Raw genomic sequence first — 12,167 nt, 5'->3', positions numbered from 1 at the left:
CTGCACATCAGTGACAAATCCTCTGAAAGGGAAACAAAAAAAATTCCCCATTTACAATAGCCTCAAAAAAATAAAAAACTTGGGAATCAACCCAATGAAAGAGGTGAAAGACCTCTACAACTAAAACTATGGAACACTAAAGAAAGAAATTAAAGAAGACCTTAGAAAATGGAAAGATCTGCCTTGTTCTTGGATAGGCAGAATTAATATTGTCATAATGACCATACTACCAAAATCACTATACAGATTTAATGCAATTCTAATCAAAATCCCAATGATATTCTTAATAGAAATAAAAACAATAGTCATGAAATTCATCTGGAAAAATAAGAGACCCAGAATAGCTAACGCAATCCTTAGCAAGAAGAGTGAAGCAGGTGGCATCACTATATCACACCATAAACTATACTAAGAGCAATAGTAACAAAAACAGCATGGTATTGGCACCAAAATAGACTTGTATACCAAGGGTACAGAATAGAGGACACAGAGACAAACTCACATAATTACAGTTCCCTTATATTAGAAAAATGTGCCAAAAACATGCATTGGAAAAAAGACAGCCTCTTCAGCAAATGGTGCTGGGAAAACTGGAAATCCATATGCAACAAAATTAAATTAAACCCCTACCTCTCACCATGCACAAAACTCAACTCAAAGTGGATCAAGGTCCTAGGAATTAAACCAGAAACCCTACACCTAATAAAAGAAAAGTAGGCCCAAATCTTCATCATGTCTGATTAGGACCTGACCTCCTTAATAAGACTCCTATAGCACAAGAATTAAAATCAAGAATCAATAAATGGGATGGATTCAAATTAAAAAGCTTCTTCTCAGGAAAAGAAACAATCAGTGAAGTGAATAGAGAGCTTACAGAATGGAAGCAAACTTTTACTACACGCACCTGAGATTAGAGCACTCATCTCTAGGACACATAAAGAATTCAAAAATCTTACACCAAAAAACCAAATAACCCAATCAATAAATGGGCCAAGGAACTGAACACAGACTTCTCAGAAGAGGATATACAATCAACTAACAAATACATGAAGAAACGTTCAACATCTCTAGCAATTAGAGAAATGCAAATCAAAACTATGATTTCATCTCACTCCAGTCAGAATGGCAGCTATTAAGAATACAATCAACAATAAGGGTTGGCGAGGATTGTCGGGGGGGAAGCACACTCATACACTGCGGGTGGGACTGCAAATTGGTGCAGCCAATCTGGAAGGCTTTATGGAGATTCCATGGAAGACTCGTAATGGAACCACCATTTGATCCAGCTATTCCTCTCCTCAGTCTATACTCAGACTCAAAAACAGCATACTACAGGGACACAGCCACATCAATCTTTATAGCAGCACAATTCACAATAATTGAACTGTGGAAGCAACCTAGATGCCCTTCAGTAGATGAATTGATGAAGACAATGTGGTATATACACACAATGGAATATTATTCAGCAGTAAGAGAGAATAAAATCATGGCATTTGCCAGTAAATGGATGGAGTTGGAGAATATAATACTAAGTGAGGTAAGTCAATCCCCAAAAACCAAATGCTGAATGTTTTCTCTGATATAAGATTGCTGATTCATAATGGGTTTGTTGGGGGAGCATAGGAGGATTAGATGAACTCCAGATTGGGCAAAGGATATGGAGGGGAAGGAAGGAGGTATGGGGGTAGAAATGATGGTGGAATGAGATGAACATCATTATCCTAAATACATGTAAGAAGACATGAACGGTGTTACTCTACTTTGTATACAACCAGAAAGATGAAAAATTAAGCTCTATATGTATAATATGAATTGTAATTCATTCTGCTGTCATATATAACAAATTAGAATAAATTAAAAAGAAAAAAGAAATAAAGTTTTTTAAAAACAAGGAATATTATGTAGGTCAGAAACTTGGATCTACAAAAAGAAAAAGCATTCTAGAAACAATAGTGAAGGTAAAACTTTGTTTTTTTAATTCTAGGTAAGCTAACAAGTTAAAGTTTGCTCAAACTAATACCAACAACATACTCGATAATATACATTTTTGTACCTATCTGTGTGTTTTATGTGTAAGCAAAATGAATGACAACAATTATATAAGGACTAGGAAGGGACAGTTAGAAATATGTTGCTATTATAAGGTATTTGTACCCCCCTGAAATAGCACAGTGTTATTTGAAAGTTATAAACACATATTGTGACTTCTAGAGTAACCACTTAAATTTTTTTAAAAAAGAAATAAAGCTAATCTGGTTAGAAAGGAGAGAAAATGGATCCATATAAAATGCTCAATAAAACCACAAAAGGCAGAGAAAGTATAGAAGACAAAATAGAAGAAGCAAAGATCAAGAACCACTAATAGAAAACATTTACAGATACAGTAGATATTGATATAATTATATCAACAATCACTTTAAATGTCAAGGGAATAAACATATCAATTGAAAGACAGAGACTGTCAGGATGAATAAAAAAATAGGATCCAACTACAAGTTATAAGAAATCCACTCTAAATGTAAAGAAATATGGAGACTAAAAAGTAAGTGGATAGCCAGGCACAGTGGCACACACCTGTAATCCCCATGACTGGGGAGCTAAGGCAGGAAAATCACAAGTTTGAAGCCAACATCAACAATGTAGTAAGACCCTATCTCAAAAGAAAAAATTAAAAGGGACTGTGGATGCAGCTCAGTGTTAAATCACCTCTGGGTTCAATCACTGATACCAAAATTTTAAAAAAGAGAGAAATAAAACAAATGGATAAAGAAAGTAATACTATGCTAACACTTACTAAAAGAAGTTATATTCATTTCAGACAAAGCAGACTTCAAAACAAAGAACATTAGTGGACACAAAAGCTAACATTACATAATGATGAAAAAGGATAAATGCTTCAAAAGGACAGCAATCCTTAGTGTATGTGCAACAACAACAAATTATCAGAATATGTAAAGCTAAAAATTAAAGAACCACAAGAAGAAACAGATTGATTTACTAATTTATTAATTTATAATAGCTGGAGACTTTTACTATAAAATCCAGCAATCATGTTCCTTGCTATTTACCCAAAGAATATGGAAAAGTATTTCCATAAAAAGTCCTACTATTCATAATTGGCAAAACTTGGAAGCAACCAAAATGTCCTTCAGTAGTTGAATGGATAAACTGTAGTATACACAGATAATGGGATATTACCCAGTGCTAAAAATAAGTGAGCTGTCAAAAGATGGAAGATGTAATCCCAGAAACACTGGAGGCTGAGAAAGGAGAACTGAAAGTTCAAGGTCAGCCTCAGCAAATTAGGGAGGTCCTAAGCAACACAGCAAGCCCCTAACTCAAAATACAAAATAAAAAGGGTTTCAGAGGTGACTCAGTGGTAAAGCACCCCTGGGTTAAATCCCCAGTACCAAAAAAAGAAGGAAAAAAAAAAAAAGACAAGACATGGAGGATCCTTAAATATGCTCTACTAAGTCAAAGAAACCAATTCAAAAAGAATTTATACTATATAATTTCAACTGGAATCAGAGACATTCTGGAATACTTAAAATAATAAAGAAAATAAAAAGATCAGTGATTGCCCAAAGTTAAGAGTGGAGTGTAGAGTGACACTTTAGGCAGTAAAATATTCTGTATGCTTTTATAATTGTAGAACTATCTCTTCTTGTATTTGTCCAAAACCCATAATACACCATGCCAAAAATGAACCCTTTTATAAACTATGGATTTTGGGACTGATGATTGTGTCAATGAAGGTTTATTAAATGTAATAAATGGACCATTCTGGTTGGGTATGTTGATAATGAGGAAGGTTGTGCACATGAGGAAGCAGGAAGAATATAGGAAATCTCTACTTCCTCTCAATTTTGCCATGACTCTAAAACTGCTCTTAAAACAAACAAACAAAAAAAAAGTCTTTAAAAAAGAAGTCCATGAAACAGTCACAAAAACTGTCATCAAATGAAATTTGAATATTTAAATTAATCCCTAAATGACTATACACTAAGAGAGATTTACAAATTGAGAGAAAAGAGAATACTTAAAAGCAATCCTTCAGAAATGTAAAAAAGTAAAGATTCCAATTATTAAATAAACTCTGGGAATAACTATAACAACTTCAGACAGAACAGAGTTCCATGTAAGTTGTCAGTGATAAAAATGACATAATATAATGATAAAGGAGACAATACTCCAAGAAGATATAATAACCCTGAACAAGTATGCACCTAATAGGAGTGTCAGAATATATGAAGCAAAAATAGTGACAGAGTAAAATAGATGAATGAATTATGATAATTAGAGATTTTAATGCACAGCAGTTAAAAAAGAAAAAAAGTTGACTTCCAACAATACCAACAATCAACTGGATATGGTGATCCTCTGTAGACTGTCTCAGTAACATCAGAATACATATTCTTCTCAAACTAACATGGAACATTCACCAAGACAGACTACATTCTGGACCATAAAACACACTTTAACTCTAGTGATTTAAGAAATGCAAATCAAAACTACTCTTAAACATTTCATCTCACTCCAGTCACCATGGTAATTACCAAGAATATAAGCAATATTAAGTATTGGTGAGGATGTGAGGAAAAGGGTACACTCATACATTTCTGGTGGGACTGCAAATTGGTGCAACCACTATGGAAAGCAGTATGGAGATTCATCAATGTTTAGAGTAGTTCAATTCCCAATAACTAAACTATGGAACCAAAATGCATGCCCTTCAACAGATGAATGGATAAAGAAATGTGGTACATATACATAATGGAATATTACTCAGTCATAAAGGCCAAATGCTTTTTCTGATAAGCAGATGCTGATTCACAATGTGGGGAGGGGGAATGAAGGAATTTTGGATTGGGCAGAGGGGAGTGAGAGGAGGAGAGGGGATGTAGGGATAGAAAGGACAGTGGAATAAAACAGACATTATTACCATATATACATGTATGATTAAACTACCTGTGTGACTCTGCACAAAGTTCTGCCAGAGGAAGGAGATGAATGTTGTGCTCCATTTGTGTACAATGTGTCAAAATGCATTCTACTATCATGTATAACTAATTAGAACAAGTTAAAAAAAATTAAAAATTTTAAAAACACACCTTAATAAATTTAAAATAACACAAATCATTCAATATCTGCTCTCAGAACACACCAGAATTAAAAATTAATAACAGAAAAATCATTTGGAAAATCCAAAAATATTCAGAAATTAAACAACACACTTCTAAATAACACAAGGGTCAAAGTAGCCTCAAAAGAAATTTTAAAAAAATATTCAACTAAATTAACATGAAAGTAAATGTCAAAATTTATGGAATGAAGCAAAAGCAGCATTTACAGAAAAATTTAGTTGCTACTGTAAATGGAATTATTTGAATTCCATTTCTTTGGGGGTTTTCATTGTTGTGGGCAAAAATACAACTGACTTTTCTGTCATGGCACGCTACTGAAAATGTTTATTAATTCAAAATAGTTATTTTGTGGATTCTTTGTTTACTATATATAAAAGTATGTCATCTGCAAATAAGAGATAGTTTTACTTCTTCCTTTCCAACTTGAAAGCATTTTACTTCTTTTTTATTGTCAAATTACTCTGGTTTGAACTCACAGAAGAATGCAGAACAAAAAATTTGCATTCTCTTTTTCTTGTTCTTAAGTTTTCCATTTTTCACCACTAAGTCTATCAGCTAGTTTATCACATATGGCTTTTATTTATTATGTTGAAGAAATATCACTCTATTCCTAGTTCATTATGAAAGGGTGCTGATTTCTTTAAATGATTCTTTAACAACAACTGTTTATTCTTTTTCTTCTGTGTTGTTATCATGATATATTACATCAATTGATTTTTGTATCTTGAACAAATCTTACACTCCTGGGATAAACTATACTTGGTCATGATACATAATCCTTTTAATATGCCGGTGAATTCAGTTTGCCACCACTTGGCTGAAAGTTTTTGCATAGTTATTAAAGATATTGGTCTGTGGTTCTATTTATTCATTTCGATGTCTTCATGTGGCTTCAGAAGCAGGGTAATGCTGGCCTCACAGAATGAATTGGAAGAATTTGAGAAGGACTGGTGTTAATCTATTGGTGTAAATCTACTTAGATTTTCTATTTCTTGAATCTGTTTCTATAGTTTATTTCTAGAAAAATGTCCATTTCATCTATACTGTTGGTGTAGTTTTCGCACAGAATCCTTTTTATTTCTGTAAAGTCAGTACCAATGCCCACTCTCATGTATGACTTATTAATTTTCAAGATTTTTTTCCATAGTCAAAATCTATTCAACGTTTGTCCATTTTCTTGATCTTTTCAAATGATCTAATTTTGTTTTCCTTCATTTTCTTTGTAGTTTTCTGTTCTCTATTCTGTTTATCCTTACTCTGCTCATTATTTCCTTCCTTCTACTAGTTTTGGGTTTGCTTGTTCTATATTCTCAGGTTCCCTCAGATGTACACTTAGGTTACCGATTTGAGATTTTACTTTTTATTATACACTTTTATAGCTATACGGTATTCTCTGAATGATGCTTTTGCTGAATCCAATAAATTCTAGTATGTAGTGTTTTCATTTTCACTCATTTCAAATATTTTCTAATTTCATCCATTATTTTTTCTATGACCCACTGGTTGTATAAAAGTTTTAATTCTATATGTTTGTGTATTTCCTAGTATTCTTTCAGTTATTATTTTCCATATTAATTCTATTATGGTCAGAGAAAATACTTTGTATATGTCCCAATCTTTTTAAATTTATGAAAACATGTTCTTGAAAATGTTCCATGTATTCTTCAACTGTTGAGTGAAGTATACTATACATGTCTGTTAGATGTAATTTGGTTTATGCTATCATTCATGTTTTGTATTTCTTTGTTGATATATCAATTATTGAGTTATAGAAGTCTCCAACTATCAAAGTAGATTTTTCCCTTCAAGTCTTTAAATTTTTTTTTTACATATATTTAGAGATTCTCTTGAATCTCTAAACAATCACATTTAACTATTCATCTTCCTAAAGGATTATAAATGTTCTCAACATCTATCACTCTCATTGTCTCTTGTAAACTTTCTGGACTTACAATATATCATGTATGATAAAACTGCCATTCCAGCTGTATATATATATAAAATAGAAATATAGTTTTATGAAAAACCACATATATGCAATGCACATTAATATTATCTATTCTGTGTTACTATGTTAAATAAGTGCTGGCCTTGACCCACTCACTAAATTAATTTTATGACTCAGTGATATTTTGATAAACCCTGCTTAGGAGCATATTATGTTTTGAGTCAACTAACAGTTGTTAAGATATGTAAATAAAGTTGCAAAAGCCTGGATGGGGCTATTCTTAATTGATTAATTTTATTGTGTTAATGATTTCTCTTGAACTCAGTAACTCTGAATTGTTGGTTCTATAGCTAAAATTTTTCCTGTTTTTTCAGTACAAACTGACAAATATTTTAAAGCGATATGTATATATTTTATTGATAATGTCTCTAAAATATAGTTTTTTCATATATAATTTTGATTGACTGTAGCAAATATCAAATGTGTGTGCTTTTTGAATTCTTTGACTCAAAATCAATTGCTTAGAGATCTAGAATTTAATATTTTAAGTGTTGAATTCTGTTTACTAATGTTTGTCAAAATTATGATGAAGCACCTAAAAGACCATTTTTGACTAAACTATCTTATTTGTGAAATAGCACTTCGTAATGTTGGTATTTATATTTCCATAAAATATAATTTTACCCAAATAATTTTACTAGTGGAACAGTTTTTACCACTTCCCCCAGGGTTTGATTTTTAAGTTATTGATAGACCTTTATTTTATTTACTTATATGCTGAGAATTGAACCCAATTCCTCACACATGCCAGGCAAGTATGCTACTGCAGCTGCTGAGCCCCAGCCCCAGCACCCTGATGTCTTTTATTATTCAAGGATTAACTTATGTTAAGCCAGTGTTTTGAAAGAGATTTCCTTGAATACCAACAAAACAAACTAGAAAAAACTTTGTCCAGTTTTTGCAGAGTGGTTCGGTGCCTATTTACAGTTCTTCCTTGACCTTTACTTTTTGTTTATACTAAACCTAGAAAACAGCCAGTAATGAAAGTTTATGGTCATCTTATGTTTTCCTGAGCATCTTGGACCTGGGCATGCATTTATGTGGCTTTTTGGTTTTGTTTATTGTTTTGCAGAGGAAGAGATAGAACCCAGGGCATCCTGAATTCTAGGCAAGCATACTACTACTGAACAACACCCGAAGTCCCTGCACGTGGCTTTCTAAATTCCCCTGTATACAATGGTATTCCGACTACCTTAATCCTCCCAAAAAGGGAACTTCTCAGGCCTTAGGAAGTCTACTGTATGTCTCACCATAATTTTTCACACAAAGTAAATGCAAGTTTTTCCATTGGCCACATGTCTTTAGTCAATATCCACTGTTTTTTCCTCCCCAAAAGAGTTCTAAATCAGGTGAAACAGAACTATGAGCACCTGTAACAACCCTTTGAGTAGCTCTCTTATAGGTCAGAACAGGAAAACAATAATTTACAAATAAGGTCCATTTTATTACTTCTGGCACCAGGGACATTGCAAATGCAGACTATCTTCATGCCTGTTGTCAAGGTAGAAAGAAGGAAGGGTTCAGAAAAGTAAAAGTCACAATGCATTCCCTTCCACCTTTTAGTTGCCCTTTTCATGGTTTAGTTTTCCCCTGGTTACTATAAACCTTTTACTGTTTTCCAAAGTTCTGGCAAAGTTGGATCTGATAATTCTCACTTGTTTTTCAATGTTTTTATGGAGGGACAGGGTTTTAGAGCTGCCTACTCCAATATTTTGCTGACATCACTTTAAATATTTGGTTTGAAAGATTAAAAAAACCTCACAGTATCACCAGATTAAAATTTACCAATGCAACATTATTATCTTTACACCATTTTCAGCCTACAGAGACTCATTTCCAAAAATGCTGAGTTCCATGAAATTAGCTTCAGGTGTGACAGACACGTAAAATAGTAACTTAACAAATATAATTTACTGCATTTATTTAATACTTTGCTATTGCTATCATTTGCTAGCTGGCAAATACTAAGTGATAAGAAAATATTAGGAAAACTAAAACAGCCTATTATTCTTAAATGCTTCTTCTCTGTCCTAGATACATGATTATAGTTTTTGTTTTGTTGTTGTCATTATTGTTGGCCATACTGGGTATTGAACAAAGGGGTGCTAAATTATATCCTCAGCCCTTTTTATTTTTATTTTGAGACATGATTTCATTAAGTTGTCTAGGATGGCCTTGAATTTATAATCCTCCTGTTTCAACCTCTCAAATGATGGGATTACAAGCATGTGCCACCATGAGCTGTTAATCATAGTTTGTTTTTGTTTTTTTTTTTTTTCTTGCAGAGGGGGAACAGTACCAGGGATTGAACTCTGTGAACACGGGGGCACTAACAACTGAGCTACATCCCCAGCCCTATTTTGTATTCTTTTTTTTATATATATATTTATTTCTTTTAGTTGTAGTAATACTTTTATTTTATTTATTGTATGTGGTGCTGGGGATTGAACCCAGGGCCTTGCACGTGCTAGGCTAGCACTCTATCACTGAGCCACAACCCCAGCCCCCTATTTTGTATTCTTTAATTTAGAGACAGGGTCTTACTGAGTTGCTTAGCACCTTGCTATGGCTGAGGCTGGCTTTGAACTCCTGCCTCAGCATCCCATTACAGGCGGGCACTACCACACCCGGCTTTGATTATAATTTTATAAGATGTACATATATATATATGTGTGTATATATGCGCCATTATTTATTATACCCATAACACTATTCCATAAGAAAAGAATCTAAAATAACCCTGCTACAGGAGAGTCTTAAGGACAGGAAAATATTACTCTCTACACTACAATGAGATTGCTATGTAAATACTAAAGAACAGAATTAGCTTAAGGAGAAAAATTTGTACTGTTTTACTATTTCTATCAGAAATATAATATATATACCTAATTCAGAAACCAGGAAAATCTAAAGCAAACCTCTAATCTAAACAGGTTAACAAGCTCAAAAACAAATCATATTCTAGGGAGGAGTTACATAATTAGTTTCACAGTAGTAAAATTCATAATACTTAAGCAGCACACTAAAGTTTTACTTCTTAAAGTAGTTATCATTCTATTTCGACCATAACTGTGATCTTATTGTTTTTCACAAATAATACTAGGAAGACCCTCAGTAGTCTCCTAAACTAATCCCTATTTGTAAAATTTCATGAGATTTAAACACAGTTGAATTCAGTTCTTAATTCACAGAACTTTTAAAAATGTTTCAGGGTGAATTATAAATTGTTGAGAATTTCTATCAAGCAAATAAAATCATGCTACCTTTATGTATATGTCTCCATAAAACATTAATTTTTTAATACATTTTAAGAACTTCATGAAATGCTAGTGAATCGTCCTGTACAAAGAATCAATGATGAAAAATATTACAACAAGCAAAATTGTTATTGCACAATTTGTTTTTGCAATGACATAGGCTTCCTTATAAATTGATAATATACTTAATACGTAATCTGACACACTCAGTAGTTACCAATTAGTATAAATCTTCCCAAATTTCTTTTAATATTAAGCATTCAGTTAATTCGTCCGTAATGTTTAAATTTAAGGATCTTCATTTGTGAAATGAACAATCCACTCTGATCCATGAAATTCTAAATGTCATTTCCAAAGGAAGCATATTAAAAAAAAGTATATGTAAAGCTAATTTTAACTCAATTATTCGGTGATATTCAGATGATTACCATTTGTCTTCATTTTATGCTCTTCAATTTAGACTTCCATACTTAAATAATTTAAATCATGTATGTATGTATCTAGTAATATAAGAGAGAAATTAAGATTATTTTTTTAGCCCTGTACGGTGGCACATGCCTGTAATCTCAGTGGCTCAAGAGGCTGAGGTAGGAGGATCACAATTTCAAAGCCAACCTCAGCAAAATCAAGGTGCTAAGCAACTCAGTAAGACCGTGTCAGTAAATAAAATACAAGATAGGACTGGGGGTGTGACTCAGTGGTTGAGGTGCCCCTGAGTTCAACCCCTGGTATACCCCTCCCCCAAAAAGCAGATTTTTTTTTAAAACCTTCTCTGACCCAGGCAGGCACGCTGATCCACTACTGCAATCTCAGCAATTTGGAAGTCTAAGGCAGAAGGATCACAAGTTTCGGTCTATTCTAGGCAACTTAGCAAGACTCTGCCTCAAAATAAAAAGGGCTGGGATATACCTCAATGGTATATCTGGGTATATCTGAGTCTCTGGGTTTAATCCCGGGATTGGGGGGTGGGAAGGACACAGGGGTGCAACTTTTGCTGACCCAATCTGCATACTGTTACTTAAAGCAAATTAAAGTTAAAAAAAAAAAAAAAACATTAATTAATAGAATGGCTGATCACAGAAGCTCAGACACTCACTAAACACATAACAAAGTTAATTTACTGATTGTAACTATGGCACTCTAATTTACTAACAAATAAAAATTCCCTGGTGCATAAAAAAGATGACTCATTTCATTTTCTGAGCATTATTTTAAATACAACAACCTTTTAAAGTGTTGCTGCAAAACATTTTTAATTAATGAGTAAAATCATTCTACAAATGCTAAAATTTACCTGTTTGAGTCCTTCATCAGTAAGTTTGTCCTGATTGCCTACATGTACTTTCTGAAGTAAAGGACAGTGAGAGGCAACTGCAATAATAGAGGTGTCAGAAAGCTGTTTACACCTGTAGGCTGTATACCTAAGAAGTCCAGGACATTTGAATGCTAGAACACATACGCCAGTATCAGACATGCTGCGACAGTCAGAAATGTTGATTTCAATTATATTCTGACTTCTTGATGCAATTTTTTCCAATAATTCATCAGTGACCTATAAGAGAAAAAAAGGAAATAAATTCAAACTTTTGCTAAAAGTAGAAAGTTCCTTTCATTTAATTTCCCACAATAAATTATTTAGATTATAGCAAAAAAAAAAAAAAAAAAAAAACCACAATAAAAAGAAGATCCTTAATGTTAAACAGTAAGAATTGAGGTGCCCCTGAGTGGCATAATAAAAAAATGTGTTGTCTCCAGTTT

The 12,167-nt window shown here is 33.0% G+C and overlaps 1 protein-coding gene across 1 annotated transcript in view; it reads right to left on the bottom strand.

Annotated features, from left to right (window-relative positions):
* Fbxl17 (F-box and leucine rich repeat protein 17) overlaps positions 1 to 12,167 on the bottom strand; it is a 509,566-nt gene that overhangs the window by 482,758 nt on the left and 14,641 nt on the right. Inside the window, exon 3 of the mRNA XM_076856944.2 lies at positions 11,704 to 11,961. Coding sequence (XP_076713059.2) covers positions 11,704 to 11,961 — 258 coding nt within the window. The remainder of the gene's footprint in view (positions 1 to 11,703; positions 11,962 to 12,167) is intronic.

The sequence above is a fragment of the Callospermophilus lateralis genome, chromosome 5 (genome assembly GCF_048772815.1).
Source record: "Callospermophilus lateralis isolate mCalLat2 chromosome 5, mCalLat2.hap1, whole genome shotgun sequence".
Classification (NCBI taxonomy): domain Eukaryota; kingdom Metazoa; phylum Chordata; class Mammalia; order Rodentia; family Sciuridae; genus Callospermophilus; species Callospermophilus lateralis.
Note: the sequence above shows the minus strand (reverse complement) of the source record. Positions and strands in the feature narration are given on the sequence as shown.